The sequence below is a fragment of the Meleagris gallopavo genome, chromosome 34 (genome assembly GCF_905368555.1).
Source record: "Meleagris gallopavo chromosome 34, MGAL_WU_HG_1.1, whole genome shotgun sequence".
Classification (NCBI taxonomy): domain Eukaryota; kingdom Metazoa; phylum Chordata; class Aves; order Galliformes; family Phasianidae; genus Meleagris; species Meleagris gallopavo.
The window spans coordinates 253,224-269,577 of NC_139438.1; the positions used below are offsets into that span (position 1 = coordinate 253,224).

General features: G+C 53.5%; 2 protein-coding genes across 12 annotated transcripts in view; both read left to right on the forward strand.

Moving 5' to 3' along the window:
* Nucleotides 1-2,424, forward strand: part of WIZ (WIZ zinc finger) — a 50,070-nt gene extending 47,646 nt beyond the window's left edge. For all 10 annotated transcript variants that reach the window (XM_085214882.1, XM_085214884.1, XM_085214885.1 and 7 more), the window contains 2 exons: nt 446-638; nt 1,427-2,424. In XM_085214882.1, coding sequence (XP_085071008.1) covers nt 446-638; nt 1,427-1,583 — 350 coding nt within the window. In that variant the 3' untranslated portion in view covers nt 1,584-2,424. The remainder of the gene's footprint in view (nt 1-445; nt 639-1,426) is intronic.
* A 963-nt stretch (nt 2,425-3,387) lies between these two features.
* On the forward strand, nt 3,388-15,774 carry AKAP8L (A-kinase anchoring protein 8 like). 2 transcript variants are annotated; one of them, XM_085214848.1, is made up of 13 exons: nt 3,388-3,513; nt 5,704-5,736; nt 6,154-6,388; nt 9,503-9,986; nt 10,387-10,507; nt 10,586-10,641; nt 10,923-10,959; nt 11,563-11,671; nt 12,790-12,931; nt 13,039-13,144; nt 13,735-13,865; nt 14,217-14,312; nt 14,597-15,774. In XM_085214848.1, exons 1-13 carry the CDS (start codon nt 3,501-3,503, stop codon nt 15,155-15,157), a joined length of 2,124 nt encoding a protein of 707 aa, XP_085070974.1. In that variant the 5' UTR covers nt 3,388-3,500; the 3' UTR covers nt 15,158-15,774. The 2 variants fall into 2 exon arrangements, with proteins under 2 accessions (XP_085070974.1, XP_085070973.1); XM_085214847.1 differs by lacking the exon at nt 3,388-3,513 and adding an exon at nt 3,604-5,515.
* Nucleotides 15,775-16,354: the final 580 nt, after the last annotated feature.

Consider the following 16,354-nt stretch of genomic DNA (forward strand, 5'->3'; position numbering starts at 1 on the left):
TCCCTTGGGAAGTTGGAGCCGTTGGGATCCCGTTCCCTTGGGAAGTTGGAGCCGTTGGGATCCCGTTCCCTTGGGAAGTTGGAGCCGTTGGGATCCCGTTCCCTTGGGAAGTTGGAGCCGTTGGGATCCCGTTCCCTTGGGAAGTTGGAGCCGTTGGGATCCCGTTCCCTTGGGAAGTTGGAGCCGTTGGGATCCCGTTCCCTTGGGAAGTTGGAGCCGTTGGGATCCCGTTCCCTTGGGGAGTTGGAGCCGTTGGGATCCCGTTCCCTTGGGAGTTGGAGCCGTTGGGACATGGATCTGTTAGGAGTGGGAGCCCCTCCTGTCATCAGGAGCACTGTTGCTCCAAAGCAGAGAGGCTGTGCCATCTCACACAGCCCTCAGCACCACAGAAATGTTCCCCCTTTACCCCCTGATGCCCCGTTTCCCTCCCGTTATTCACCTCTAGAGTTTGAGCGGAGGCAGGCAAGGCCCCTGGACCCCCCCCTGCACCGGGAGGAGGAGGGAGCCGACTTCCAGCAGAAGATGGAGGAGACCCGCCAGCCCCCGCCCAGGATGAGGCCAGTGCCCTCGCTGGTCCCCCGCCCGCCGCAGACGTCCCTGGTGAAGTTTGTGGGTAACATCTACACCCTCAAGTGCAGGTAGGCCCATCCCCTTTTGGGCCCCAGCCCACCTTAGGCTTAACTTTTGGGCTCCCTTTGGGCTCCTTGTGGCTTTCTTTTAGGTTTCCCTTTGGGTGCCCTGTGGGTTTCCTTGGGATTCCTTTTGTGGGCTTCCCTTTTGAGGCAGCCTTTTTGTTTCCTTTGGCTCTTTTTGGCTTTCTTTGAGACTCCCCTTTGGCTTCCTTTGAGTTTCCTTTGTGCTCCCATTGGAGCTCTCTCTCTGGGCACCCTTTGGGTCTCTTTTGGGTTTCCTTTGGGCTCCCCTTTTGGGCTCTTTTTGGGGTTTTCTGTGGGCTTTCTTTAAGGCTCCCTTTTGGTTTCCATTGGGCTCCCCTTCGGCCTCTCTCTGGGTTCCCTTTGGGGGCTCCCTTTGGGTTCCGTGTTGGGTTTCCTTTGAGGCTTCTTTTGGCTTTTCTTGATGCTCCCTTTGGGGTTTTCCCTTTCACTTCCTGGTGGGCTCTCCTTTGGAACTCCCTTTAGGTTCCCTTTGGGTTGTCTTTTTGGGCTTCCCTTGGGTTTCCTTTGGATTCCTGTCAGGTTCCTCATTGGGCTCCCATTGGCTTCCCTTTGCGTTTCCCTTTGCTCCCAAACCTCTGAGCTCTCTGTTCTTGGGCACTCCACCCTTCATCGCTGCACCTGGGGCTGTGGGATCCCTTCCTCCCTCCCTGCTTTTCTTGGTGTGGTGCCCTCCTCCCCCCCCTCCTCCCCACAGCCTCTGGGCTGCTAAAGGAGCCTTGGACTGATCTGCTGCCGCCGTGTCCCCGCAGGTTCTGTGAGGTGGAGTTCCAGGGCCCCCTCTCCATCCAGGAGGAGTGGGTGCGACACCTCCAGCGACACATCCTGGAAATGAATTTCTCCAAAGCAGACCCCCTGCGGGGGGACGCCCCGGCCCCCGAGCCCCCCGCCGTGGCCGAGGCTCAGTAACGGAGCCCCCACCCCGGGGCAACGGAGCCGAACCGAGGCACCCTCCGCCCCCCACCCCGTGCCTGCGCGTCCCCCACGGAGCAACCTCAGCCCACCCCCCTTCTACCCCAACGCCGGGCCGGATGGGGGGCACCCGGCCACAAGCACTACAAGGATCAAAGCCCCCCGGTCCTCCCTCCCCGGGGGTGGTGGCACTCGAGGACGGGGCAGGGGACGGCGGTGGCACCGCGTGTGCCCTCCCTCCCGACACCGCGGGTCCGGTTCAGCCCAAAGACGCGGGAGCTGCGTTGGCTTCCACCGGTTCAGGGACACACGGGGAGCGAGCGCCGTGCGTTTGTATATGGCCCAAGAGTTGATGTATATTCGAGTCCTGCAGGCAGCGCCGCCTGTAGTTCCTGGCGCTGTCGGAGCCCGTTGCTCCGGGGTTGCATGTTGCCCCGCTCCCCCTTCCCAAAGGAAAACACTTGGCTCCCCGTCACCACCCCCGACCCCCAATTTCCGATGGGACCGTGGGCTGCGGTGATGCTGGGGGGGTCCCGGGGTGGGGGGGGGATCTGCGGAGCCACATGTCCCCCTCCTCCCCCCGGTCCTCCTCACTGTTGCTATATTTTTGTTTGTTTTTTGTTTTTTGTTTTTTTTCCCCCTTTGTCTAGCTGCATAGACCTTCGACTTTTTTAACTCTAGTTTTGTGTAGAAAATTTAAGGAGCATTCATTTTTATTTCGAAGTCCCGAGCCCAGCACGGCTCGGAGGGAATTTACCTTTTAACTTTTTTCATTGGGCATATTCTGGTTATTAATGTACCCGGGAATATGTACATTAGATTAAACTTCTGGAAACGACCCCAGGGAAGTGTGTGAGTGCATGGGGGTCCTCGCAGGGGATTTTGGGGGGGGGGAAATGAGGTGGTTTTGGGGCCAGAGGGGGTGGTTGGAGCCCACAGGGCTGGGAGCAGTGGGGTGAGGACATGGCCGTGAGTCAGGAGCATCATAAAGGGGACGTCAGGCCGTGGCTGATCGCACGGATGGGGTCGGGATGGGGGGATGTTAAGATGGGGATGTGGGGCACGCGGGGTCAGGGTGAGGGCATGGCCCAGAGCTTGGGATGCTGGGGTCAGGGCGAGGCCGCGCAGTGCGGACGTTGAGGTCAAAGCGTGGCCGGGACCCCGGGCACGGGGACACCAGGGTCGGGGTGGGGACGTCAGGGTGGCCGCGTCCTGTGGCGGAGGGACGCGGGGCGAGAGGGGGCAGTGTCACACGGCATGGGGGGAGATGTCGGGATGGGGACGTCACGACATGGCCGTGCCCGACGACACAGGGTCACGGTGAGGCTTTTCCGTGGGGATGTGGAGGTCGGGGCGAGGCGGGGACGTGGGGTCCGACACGGCCGCGCCCCGGGATTCGGGCACGGAACTGGCGCGGTTTCGGCGCGCGCATTCCCCGCCGGGGGCGGAGCCCTGCGGGTTTCAGCCAATGGCGGCGGGCGGCGCTGAGGGAGGGGCGTGGCCAAGCTTCGCACCTGCGCGGGGGGGGGGTGCCGGCCGCTCCGGGCCGTTCTGCCACGCTATTGGTGGAGGCAGCGCTCAGCCCTCCCAGCCCCCCGGTTGGCCAATCAGAGTAGAGAACGGCGACGGCAACGCCTCCCTGCAAGCTGACCAATCAACGAGAGTTCCCTCGGGGCCCACAGGGAAAGCCGACGATTGACACCCGAGTTCACCAATCCTCGGCGGGACCGCCCCGCGGGAGGCGGAGACCCGACCAATGACCTGCTCCGGCCGCCCGGAGGCCGGACCAATGAGCGCGGCGGGAGGGCGGGCGGAGAACACCTTCCGACCAATCAGCGCGGCGGGGAGGCGGAGCGGCGCCGCCGGTACCGTTGGGCGCAGAGGCGGCGGCGGGCGGCGGGCGGCGCCGCCATTATGAGTTACTCAGGTGAGGGCGCGGCGCAAAGATGGCGGCGGGGGCGGCCGGGGGCTTCACGGAGGGCCGGGGGGCGGCGGGACGTCCCGAAAACGGGGTTTTGGGGCCGAGCGCGCGGGGTTCCGTCTCGGTCCGGTTGGCGGGCGGCCTCACAGAGCGGAGCGCAGGGATGAGCGGCTCCTGGCGGCCTCACTACTGCTAACGCAGGGCAGGGCGCCGTTGGCCCTATTGGCCACCTGAGCACTGCTGGCTCCTGTTCAGCCCAGCATCAACCACCATCCCCAGGCCCCTTTCCTCTTCACAATCATCCAGCCGCTCAGCCCCAAGCCTGTAGCATTGCCTGGGGTTGTTGTGGCCAAAGTGCAGGACCCGGCACTTGGCCCTGTTGAACCTCATCCCATTCACCTTCAGCCCAGAAATCCAGCTTATCCGGATCCCTTTGAATAAGGGGGCCTCCCTATCCTCAGGCAGATCCACACCACCTCCCCGCTCGGTGTCATCTGCAAACGTACTGAGGGTACACACAGTCCCCTCCTCTAGCTCATCAACAAAGATATTAAACAAGGTCAGCCCAAGTACCGACGCCTGGGGGACACCACTTGTAACGGGTCTCCAGCTGGATTAACTCCATTAACCACTACCCGTTGGGCACGGCCGGATAGCCGGCTCCTTACCCAAAGCAGGGTGTGCCTGACCAGGCCACGGGCAGCCAGTTTCCCCAGGAGATGCTGTGGGAGACAGTGTCAGAGCTTTGCTGAAGTCTAGGTAGCCTCATCAGCAGCCTTTCCCTCATCTACCAGTCTGGTCACCCAGAAGGAGATGAGGTTGGTTGAGCACAACCTGCCTTTCATGAACCTGTGCTGGCTGGGCCTGATCCCTGCATGCCACACGCGAGCTGTGTGATTGATCTCACCCAAGATGATTTGCTCCATAACCTTCCCTGGCACCGAGGTCAGGCTGACAGGCCTGTAGTTCCCCAGAGCCTCCTTACAGCCCTTCTTGTGGATGGGAGTCTCATTGCCAAGCCTCCGAGGGAGGGGCTGTGAGCACTGTGATGGATTCGGGGTCACCTTCTGGGGATCTTCCGGGGCTCTTCTTGGAGCATACTTGGGGTCTTGGGACTCTTCTGAGGCTCTTTTGGTTCTCCTTTTGGGGCTCTTTTGGTGGCTTCTTTGGTTCTCCATTGGAGTTCTTTGGGACCTCCTTTTGGGTCTCATTTGGAGGCTCTTCTTGGAGCTTTGTTGGGATCTTGAGGCTCCTTGGTGGCTCTTCGCGGCTCCTTTGGGGGTTCCTTTGGGCTCTCGTTAGAGCTTTTCTGGGATCTTTTGGGACTCTTTTTGGAGCTCCTTTTGGTGGCTCTATGGTGCTCCTTAGAGTCTCCTTTTGGGCTCATTTGTGTGGTTTTGGTGCTTCGTTGGGATCTTGAGTCTCCCTTTGGAACTCCTTTTGGGATTCTTTGGTTCTCCTTTTGGGGTTCTTTGGGGGGCTCATTTGGTTCTCCACTGCAGTTCTTTGGGGTCTCCTTGGGGGCCCTTCCTGGAGCTTTGCTGGGATCCCAGGGCCGTTCTGGGGCTCCTTTGCAGCTCTTTGCAGTCTCCTTTTGGGACTCTTTTCAGAGCTTCTTTTGGGAGCTCGTTTTGGACTTTCTTGGGGTTCTTTTAAGGCCGGAGAGATGTTGTCTTACAAAGAATGCCAGGTCCTGATTTCATTCTCCAATTCTTTACCTGCAGAATGCTCGATTGTGGGGTTGTGTGCACCTGAGCCCCTTTCTGCTCCCTTGTCTTGGAGGTCTGTGTAGGTGCCTCCTGCTTCCAATTTTCTGTGTTAAACCAAAAGAGATGGCACTTCCTGGTGGGACACCGCTGCTGCGGGAAGAGGTTCTGTGTCACGGCGTGGTGTGGCAGAAATGGAAGCTGAAAGGAAAAACAGGACCTAATTCAGGGGAAGGACCTGCATCATCTGAAGGCCAAAAGGTTGACCATGGGCCAGCAGTGTGAACCTTATGGACAAGAAGGCCAGTGGTGGCCAACATGTTGGCCATGAGCTCTTTCCTCTGGGTTAGGAATTGTTCAGAAGTTGTTTGTAGATTGGATTTGCCATCTTTTTTTTTTTTTTTTTTCAGGCTGTTGCTCCTTTTTGGTGGTAAACAAAACCAACTGTGAGAAGTATGGCTCTGACTACTTCTTCTGTCTTCTTTTCCAGGTTATGGAGACTGGAACTCTGGGACAAACAGAGGCAAGTACACTGCCAGCCCAAGAGGGTTCCTGACAGATGGGTTTGTTAGTTTCAGGTTCTGAAGGATATAATACAGAGTCTGCATTCCCTCTTCTTTTATTTTTAGTTTTTTTGCAATCACTTTCTTTTATTTTAAAATCTTGTCGAGATGTTAACAACTTCCTTCCCTAGTTTTTTAGGAAAGGCCACATGGCCGAGGATTCGGGCTTCTGTTCCAGCCCATCTTGATATTGCTGCCCAGGTGAAGGCTGAAAAATGGCCTAAAATGGATTTCGGCCATCAGTGCTAACCCAGCGAGGTCGATTTTTAGAGGCTGTGCATTGGGTGCATTCGTTCACCCATGCACATTAACTCTTTTAAAAATATTAGCTGCGACAGATCACCAGGAATGAGAGCTCTCTGTTTTTTTTCTTGCAGGGTACGAGAGCTACAATTACGGCTACGGCTACGGGCAGGACAACTCGGGCAACTATGGCTATGGCATGGCTGCCTCCAACTCGTGGGATATGGGCAACTCGGACATGGACATGAACCCGGACGGTGCTGGCAGTGCCGACACCGTCATTGCCAAAATGAACCAGCGCCTGGACATGGTGTCCCACCTGGATGCTGACAGCATGCAGGGCGGGCACTACGGCTCCGGCGGGGACCGGTGAGTGGGAAAATCATGGAATGATTGAATAGGTTGGGTTGGAAGGGACTTTAAAGATCCTAGAACAATGGAATGGTTGGGTTGGGAGAGTTCTTAAAAATAATAGAATCATGAAATCCTAGAATAATTGAGTTGAAAGAGTCCTTAAAGGTCAGAGAACCACGGAATCACAGCAGGGTTGAGTTGGACTCATCCTTAAAGATCGCAGAACCGTGGCATGGTAGAATGGTTGAGTTGGAAGGGTTTTTAAAGATCGTAGAACTATGGAACCACAGCATGGTTGGATTGGAATTGTCCTTAAAGGTCATAGAACCAGGGAACGATTGAATGGTTGGGTTGGAAGGGTCCTTAAATGTCATAGAACTATGGAATCACAGCATGGTGGGATTGGAATTGTCCTTAAAGGTCATAGAACCAGGGAAGGATTGAATGGTTGAGTTGGAAGGGTCCTTAAAGGTCATAGAACTATGGAATCACAGCATGGTGGGGTTGGAATTGTCCTTAAAGATCATCCACTCCAAGTTCTTTTCCTGGAGGAAAAAGTAATCCGTTAAAATGACCCAAAACAAATTCCTGCCAGTGTCAGCTTTCTGCCTGGAAAAGTGGGTGTGCACAGGTGTCTCCAGATGTCCAGGAATGGGGACAGAAGCTCCAGCTGGGCTGTGTCCCCACACAGCTGATAGCGTGGGCTCCTCTTGGCGTTTTGGGGTCTTTTGGGGCATCCTGGGCACTCTCAAAGCAATGAGGGGTTTGGGGGCTCAGTTTCTTTGTTTTTTCCATGTCGGTGGGGCTTCGGTTCTTCCACCGTGCGTGGAGGTGGACAGGGACATTGCAGCTGTGCCTTATCCTAGCCCTTGTCCCACAGAGTGGAAACAATCCCACGCTCAGTGATGCGCTGAAGTGTTTAAAATACCAATAAAAACCTATTTTGAAGCATTTTGTTGGTTTAACCTCTGCTGGGCTCTAACACAGTGCCAACACTATCCCAGAATCCCAGAACAAATGGAGTTGGAAGAGACTTCTGAAGAGCAGAGGACACCATTGGCCTTCTTAGCTGTGAGGGCACTCTATTGGCCACTGTTGGCTTTCATGGCTGTGAGGGAGCCCTGTTGGCCACCGTTGACTTTCTTGGCCACGAGGGCACCCTGTTGGCTCACCGTCAACTTACTGACCACCGTTGGCCTTCTTGGCAATGCTCTCACTCCATGGTCACCCTGTTGGCCACCGTTGGCTTTTTTGGCAATGCTCTCGGTCCATGGTCACCCTGTTGGCCACCGTGGCAATGCTCTCGGTCCATGGTCACCCTGTTGGCCACCGTTGGCTTTTTTGGCAATGCGCTCACTCCATGGTCACCCTGTTGGCCACCGTTGGCTTTTTTGGCAATGCTCTCACTCCATGGTCACCCTGTTGGCCACCGTGGCAATGCTCTTGGTCCATGGTCACCCTGTTGGCCACCGTTGGCTTTTTTGGCAATGCGCTCACTCCATGGTCACCCTGTTGGCCACCGTTGGCTTTTTTGGCAATGCTCTCACTCCATGGTCACCCTGTTGGCCACCGTGGCAATGCTCTCGGTCCATAGTCACCCTGTTGGCCACCGTTGGCAATGCTCTCGGTCCATAGTCACCCTGTTGGCCACCGTGGCAATGCTCTCAGTCCATGGTCACCCTGTTGGCCACCGTTGGCAATGCTCTCGATCCATAGTCACCCTGTTGGCCACCGTTGGCCTTCTTGGCAACGCTCTCACTCCATGGTCACCCTGTTGGCCACCATTGGCTTTTTTGGCAATGCTCTCACTCCATGGTCACCCTGTTGGCTGCTGTTGGCTTTTTTGGCAATGCTCTCGGTCCATGGTCACCCTGTTGGCCACCGTGTCAATGCTCTCGGTCCATGGTCACCCTGTTGGCCACCGTTGGCCTTCTTGGCAATGCTCTCACTCCATGGTCACCCTGTTGGCCACCGTTGGCTTTTTTGGCAATGCTCTCAGTCCATGGTCACCCTGTTGGCCACCGTTGGCTTTTTTGGCAATGCTCTCGGTCCATGGTCACCCTGTTGGCCACCGTGGCAATGCTCTCGGTCCATGGTCACCCTGTTGGCCACCGTTGGCAATGCTCTCGGTCCATAGTCACCCTGTTGGCCACTGTTGGCAATGCTCTCTGTCCATAGTCACCCTGTTGGCTTTTTTGGGAATGCTCTCAGTCCATGGTCACCCTGTTGGCCACCGTTGGCCTTCTTGGCAATGCTCTCACTCCATGGTCACCCTGTTGGCCACCGTTGGCTTTTTTGGCAATGCTCTCGGTCCATGGTCACCCTGTTGGCCACCGTGGCAATGCTCTCGGTCCATGGTCACCCTGTTGGCCACTGTGGCAATGCTCTCGGTCCATGGTCACCCTGTTGGCCACCATGGCAATGCTCTCGGTCCATGGTCACCCTGTTGGCCACCATGGCAATGCTCTCGATCCATGGTCACCCTGTTGGCCACCATGGCAATGCTCTTGGTCCATGGTCACCCTGTTGGCCACCGTTGGCTTTTTTGGCAATGCGCTCACTCCATGGTCACCCTGTTGGCCACCGTTGGCTTTTTTGGCAATGCTCTCGGTCCATGGTCACCCTATTGGCCACCGTGGCAATGCTCTCTGTCCATAGTCACCCTGTTGGCCACCGTGGCAATGCTCTCAGTCCATGGTCACCCTGTTGGCCACCGTTGGCAATGCTCTCAGTCCATGGTCACCCTGTTGGCCACCGTTGGCAATGCTCTCGATCCATAGTCACCCTGTTGGCCACCGTTGGCCTTTTTGGCTATGCTCTCACTCCATGGTCACCCTGTTGGCTGCTGTTGGCTTTTTTGGCAATGCTCTCGGTCCATGGTCACCCTGTTGGCCACCGTGGCAATGCTCTCGGTCCATGGTCACCCTGTTGGCCACTGTTGGCAATGCTCTCGGTCCATGGTCACCCTGTTGGCCACCGTTGGCCTTCTTGGCAACGCTCTCACTCCATGGTCACCCTGTTGGCCACCGTTGGCCTTCTTGGCAACGCTCTCACTCCATGGTCACTCTGTTGGCCACCGTTGGCCTTCTTGGACCTAAAGGCATGCTGCTGACCCTTCTCTCTCCACAGGTACGACTCGTACGAATCCTACGACTCGAGGTCCTCGATGAACGACCGGGACATGTACCGCTCCGGTTACGACTACAACGAGAACGAGAACGACAACGCCTACGACAGTCACTACGACGGTCACTACGACGACCACTATGAAAGTCACTACGACAGCTTCTATGGGAACCGCAGGGACCAGTACCAGCACAGGGCGCGGGATGGCTTTGGCCAACGGGGTCAGAACTGGGCGCGGGACGGACGCAACACCAGACCCATGGCTTCACCGTATTCGGGGCGCATGGGCGGGCAGTGGAACGACGCGCCGCGGGGCATGGGCCCCCACGGCTCCTCCCGTCTGCCTTCCCTCTTCTCCCACAACATCATCCCGGAGCTCGGCATGTTCCAAGGGATGCGAGGATTTTCGGGGAACATGCGCTTCGGAGGAGGCATGATGAAGCAGAGGATGAGGAGAAACTGGAAAATGTGGGATTCGGACTTTAAAGTGAGTACTTGTGCAACATCCTCCCAACTCGTTTAACTCGAGTGGATGCTATGCAGCCCCGTAGGGAAATGGTTGTCCTACAAAAGGCTCCAAAGCACGCTCTGGGAGGTGGTCATGTGTAGTTCCACACGCTGCTGGCTTGGCTTTGTAGTGTGTATCTCCTAAGGACAGACTGAGGAATGTTCATATGTGCAGTGCTTTAATCTGAAAACATTTATTTCCTAAAGGTAGGAGAATATCATTGCCATTTTTTACTTAATCTCCTGTTTTATAGCATAGAGGTGGTGGGCTGTGTCCTCCCTGATGGACTGTGCTGACAAGAAATTGGTGGAACAAAGCGCTGCTGGGTGAGGAGAGCACCGCCCTCACAGTGGTGATGAACCTTTCTCTCCTCTTGCAGCCTCAGAAAAAGAAAATGAAGAAGGACCTCACCGGAAAGAAGCGGAAGCAAACCAGCAGCTCAGATGAACCCGACAGCAAGGCGGCGAAGACAGATGGCTCCGACTCTGACTCTGATAACGGTGAGGGCAGAGGTCCCCAAAGGGGCACGCAGCCACCTCGCTTTGCTAGCTGGGTTCTGACTGTGCTGTTCCTTTCAGAGGAAGGAACTGAAGGAGAATCAGGAGAAAAAGAGGAGAAAGAAGGCTCCAGAGGTGTAAGTAACTCTTGAAAAGTTGTAGTTCCTCATAATTAAGAATGTCAGTTTTAGTTGGAGGCGGAGCAGTGCAGTGAGGGCAGGTGCAGAGTTCTGCACCTGGGAGGAGTGACCACACATCAGTACTGGGTGGGGGCTGGGCTGCTACAGAGGATCTCTGCAGGGGTGAACCTGAATGCTCAACAGTTGAGCCAGCAGGAATCCCTGGTGGCCAGGAAGTCCAGTGGTGATGGCTGATGTGTGATTCTGGCTGGCCTTAACGTCCCGATCTTGCATTTTAGGAAGGGGAAGATGAAGAAGGTCGAGACTCAGAGAAAGGTGAGTTGGTGTGCATGCAGAGCAGCTCACAGGAAAGGGAGCAGAGGGATGGTGTGAGCTCTGAATGTGCGTGGAGTAGTGCCCACCACCAGCAGAGGGCTCTGACATGGCCAGGAGAGAGATTTAAAGCTGAATCTCTGGTTTATTCAGACTCCTCCAGTTGTTGGAGTCCACTTCCAACCCAACCATTTTACAGTTTTGTGGTATTTAAGGACCCATCCAACCCATCCCATGGCTCTGGGATTTTTAAGGACCCGTGCAACCCAAGCTGATTCTCTAAAGTAATGGTGGTGACAATTAGTCTCCCTTACCCAAGCAAATCTGTAACCAAATTTAAAACCTTCTAAAACCGGAAGTGGTAAACACTAATTAAAATAAAGAGACAGGAAACCACCTCGAGTGTGTTTGCGTGCCACATCCCACAAATAGGAATCCTAAATCTGAGGTATGTTTGTCCCTGTCTGGAGGGAGCAGCTCCTCGACTCGAGCGTCTCTCTGACAAGCAATTTTGGGCCAACCACTGATCTTGTCCAGGGCAGTTCTCTTGAATCAGGTGCTGTCCTCAAGTAGAGCCCTGAAATGCAACCTGCTTTAAACACTTAGGTGCTTTAACAATTCAAGAAGAGATCAGTCAAATCAAACGCAAATTACAGGCGGGCAAGAAAACTCAAGAGAGGCAAAAGAAGAGGCACCGAGATCGCATGGTGGAAAGGTAACGACTCTTATTTTATTTCATTAAGTGATGTTGCTTCCTTCTCTGGGAGGAGTGTGATGGTTGCAGGCTGGGTCCTTTCTTTGTTCCTCAATTTTCCCAGTGCCGTGTTTGTTCCTGCCCATTTCCTTGACTGTACTGAGTATTGGATGCATTACAGTTGTGGCAAACTCGAGTTGGCAACATCCAGCCATGTTGGTGGAGAAATGGGCAAATGTCCAGGGGACATCCCACAAATGCTTACTGGAGTTGAGGAGAAGCTCGAGTTGTAGGCAGCTCTGCCTTTCTGTTGAGTGAGTGGCACTCATCGCAGAGATCAGGTTTTAAAGTAACTCTAAACGGGAAATAATGGCTGCAACAGAAATTGGGAATGGGCAGATATTGCCAACGTAAAACTTAACGAGGTGCATGGTGTGTCATTGAACAGAGCCTTTTTTTAACCAAGTATTGCCACTTCTACCTGCAAACAACACCAGCTCTTGCCTAAAAAAGTGGAGATTTGTGCAAAAAATGTCACTTGACAAAGAATTTGTTCTTAAGCTTTAGAGCTCCTTCAATGTAGTTGTCCTCCAAGAGGAACCGATGCCTTCTTCCCACGAGAGAATTCTGTCCCTTTCTCCCAGCCAAGACACATACGCAGGGAGAATTGTCTTAATTCACAGTTAAAGCTTCACCTTAATGATTAAAAAAAAAGAATTTTTAAGGTCTGGAAAGATTTAAAAAAATTTGGCCTCAAGTTTTTTGGTGTGACGTTCATCCTGAGCTGTTCCTTACTGTTAGCTTTTGTTTCCAGTCTCACTTCCTTGAGTATTAGCTGGATTTCTTTCTTGTGAAGCTCTGCAGTGTTTCTTAAAGATGGGGATGCTTTCCTGTGCAACCCCTTGTAGGGAAATCCACTGTAGGGAGGTTGGACTGAGAGCTGAGCTCCAGAGGTCCCCTCTGGTTCTGTGGTTTGTGAAGGAATCCCAACATCTGAGCACAAACCCAGCCCCTTTCCCCTTCGCCCCCCAACTGGGTTCGCCGCTTCGACGTTTGCCTGCGTTCCCTCCCAGCATTTGGGTTCTGGGATGGAAGCTTCCATTGGGCATCCCTCCCACTCACACCTGCTGTCCCAACAGGATCCAGTACGTTTGCTCCCTGTGCAAATACCGCACCTTCTACGACGACGAGATGAACAGTCACCTAGAGAGCAAATTCCACAAGGAACACTTCAAGTTTGTTGGAACCAAGCTGCCCCAGCAGACAGCTGACTTCCTGCAGGTGAGCACTGCTGAAGTTTCAATCCTCTTGAGTGAGGTTTGGGTGATTTTTGTGTTGGTTTATTTTTTTCAGTGCTGCTACTCCTAACAAATACTCTGGCCTTCCAGGAATACGTTGCCAATAAAACGAGGAAAACTGAAGAGCGCCGTAAAGCAATTGAGGACATCAACGCAGTTATCCAACAGATCTACAGGGACCAGGATCTTACACAAGGTGAGTTCTCACCCACGTGAAGTCCCTTTCTGATTGATATTAATTAGCTTTGCTGTGGCTCACTGATTGAGCATTTGTGGTGGATTTGATGTTTATCAACGTGGAATAAAAATGGAGCGTGAATGTGGGTTTCGCATGAGATAATTAAAATGGTATAACAATATTTATCCAGTATTTACTGGCCTTAGAAGAAAATTCTGGATTAAGGTTCCTTCCAACCCAAACATTCCATAGGTCTGTGATCTTTAAGGACCCTTCCAGCTCAACCGATTCTATGATCTTCAGAGACCCTTCCAGCCCAAGCCATTCAGTGATCTGCAAGCACCCTCCCAGACCAATCCATTCAATCATGTCATGGTTCTGTGACCTTCACGGACCCTTCCACCCCAACCCATTCTTTCACTTTGTGGTCTGTGATTTTCAGGGACCCTTCCAACCCAACCTGAAGGTTGGACACCCGCAGGTTATCCTCTGTGTTTGCTTCCCCTTCCCCTCAGCCCATTGAGAAGACTCCCGGTGCACTGTGAAATGAATTTTTGGTAGAAGCGTGATGCACGTGGGGCTCACCTTGTTCTAATCTTCCCTTCCAGACATCGGTATGGAGCACTTCATCAAGAAGGTGGAGGCCGCTCACTGCGCTGCGTGCGACCTCTTCATCCCCATGCAGTATGGCATCATCCAGAAGCATCTGAAGTCACTCGACCACAACCACAACCGCAGGGTGGGTGCTGCCTCCTTCCTGCCCTAGGAATCTCTTTTTATTTAAACACATACATTATTTTTTTTCGGAGGCTCCAGCCACAAGAACAGCTGAAATGTGGATTTGTTGGCTCAGGCCATTCCTGAAAATGGGGAGAAATGTTTTTCTTCACCTTTGGTGCTGTCTGCAAAGAGGCAGCGCTGAGTCCTGAGGGTCCTATGTCACCTCTGTGAAATCGGGCAAGGCGTTGATTAAAGCAGCTTCAGCAAAGCCCCGCTGTTCCTCCTGAGCATGAGACCTCACGCCTCTCTCCGCGGTGACACCGATGCCTCAGGTGGACAAAACGTGTGTTTATTTCTCTACCCCACACAGGCCATGATGGAGCAGTCCAAGAAATCCTCCCTGGTAGTGGCCAGGAGCATTCTGAACAACAAGCTGATCAGTAAGAAGCTGGAGAGGTACCTGAAGGTGGGTGTGCAGAGCGGCTGTGCGTTCTGTCCGTAGTTGAGCTTTGGCACTTCAGTGCATTTTGGTAACACCTTTGGATCCCTCGTTGCTGATTACGGGTTCCTCTGCTCTGTGTGGTGCTCTTTGTGGATGGAAGCGCCCACAGAGCCCGAGAGCTGTGTGGTTTGCACAGATCTACGCTGAGTTTAAAGCTGAAACTTCCGGGGTGGGTTTGCACACAGCTGCTGTGACCCGGTGTGAAGTTATGGGTTTATCAGCAGGGAAATGTTTGCCTTCTCTTGCAGGGTGAGAATCCTTTCACAGATGACCCCGAAGAAAAAGAGGAGCACGAGGAGGGAGAAGGGGGAGCAGCTGGGAACATGGAGGAAGGGACAGCAGAAGGAGGAGACGAAAACAAGGACGAGGAGGAGAATCTGGAAGAAGAGAATGTGGATGATGAGAACAAGGAGGAAAACGTGGGTGATGAGAACAAGGAGGAAGAGAATTTAGACAATGAGAACAAAGAGGAAGAAATTTTAGATGATGAAAACAAAGAGGAAGGAAATCTGGAAGATGAAAGCAACGATCCCAAGGAGAACCCAGAAGGAAATGAAAATGAGGAGGAGGAAGAAAAAGGGACAAAGAGGGAAACTGAGGCCCAGGCAGAAGCACAAGAAGTGGAGCTGGGTGCAGGGAGCAGAGTGGGGGAGGAGGAGGAGGAGGAGGAGGAGGAAGAGGAGGAGAGCTGGCAGCCTGCTGGGGAATCGCTGCCCGAGGATGAAGAGCAGCAGCCAGCAGAAGGTGAAGAGGAGGAGGAGGAGAGTGAAGAAACCACTGCTGCTCCTGAGGATGAGGATGTGGCATAAAACATTGGATGGGAAAGCTGACATGAAAGAACTGGCATCTTTTTTTAAAAACATTGCAAAGAAGCGTAACTGTATCTGTGAATTTCATAGCACATGTTGAGTTACCGTTCCACTAAACTCATGTAGGCAGTGGAAGCCTTTACCTGTAAAGTGATTGAGGAAAATAGATTCTTATTTTTTTTGTTCTGTTTTGTTTTTGTTTTTTACCAAATCTTCATTTGAGTAGCTAGGTTTTGTGTGGTCTGGTTTTTTAGATGCCTTTGTACTAGGAGAACTTCCTCTGAGCATGTGTACCAACCAGCGCATCGTCACCACCTGGCAAATGAGATCTCTTCTCTCTTCCCCCTTAAAAATTTTCTATATTTAATGAAGATGTGGTTTGTCCCCTCAGCCTGTCTGCCTGGAGCCAGCGGAAGTTCCCTTGCAGGGCGTTCATTTCTGCGATGTACGCTGTGAGGTTCTGCATCATCCCCGTGTGACTGTAATATTCCTCCCCCCCCCATGTTTTAATGCAGAGCGAAACTTTTCAGTGGTGTCAACATTTGTGGTGTTTGTAAAATGCTTTCACTTGGAGGTGGATGTTGTGGTGGGTGGAGATAAAGGACTACCTGCGACTACCCCGACTCTGCCTTCATTTCAGAGCTGGGAGGAGGTGGAGGCTCAGCACCACTCTACCACCCCTGGAGTGTCGTCACTCGGAGCACAGATCTGCCTCCTGGAATGAGGGGGAAGCAGATTGATTGCCATTCTGTGCTTCTGTGAGCGTTAAGGACCCTTCCAGCATAACCCAAAGGTTCTTTGACCTTTAAGGACCCTTCCGGCCCAACAACCCGTTCTGATTGCACGGCTCTGTGATTTTCTGACCCTTCCAACCATTCCAGGGTTCCATCATCTGTAAGGTCCCTTCCCAATTCATTCTGTGATTCTTAAGGACTTCCAACCCTCCGTGGGCAGGACATGACACACATGTTCCATCAGCAAGAAAGAAAGAAGGGCTCAATCCACAATTAAATCTCTCCTAATTAGGGCATTGCTGCAGCTGCCATTAAGGTTTTGAGGCTTTTCAAGTGAAACCTCGCTCCTTAATGTACCAACTATTGCTGCGCGTTGCTGTCCAAGCAAACATGGGGGATATTCCGTGGTATTTGTTCTCCCTCAGAGCACCACATTTCCTACTCAGATTTCCTCATTTTTCCC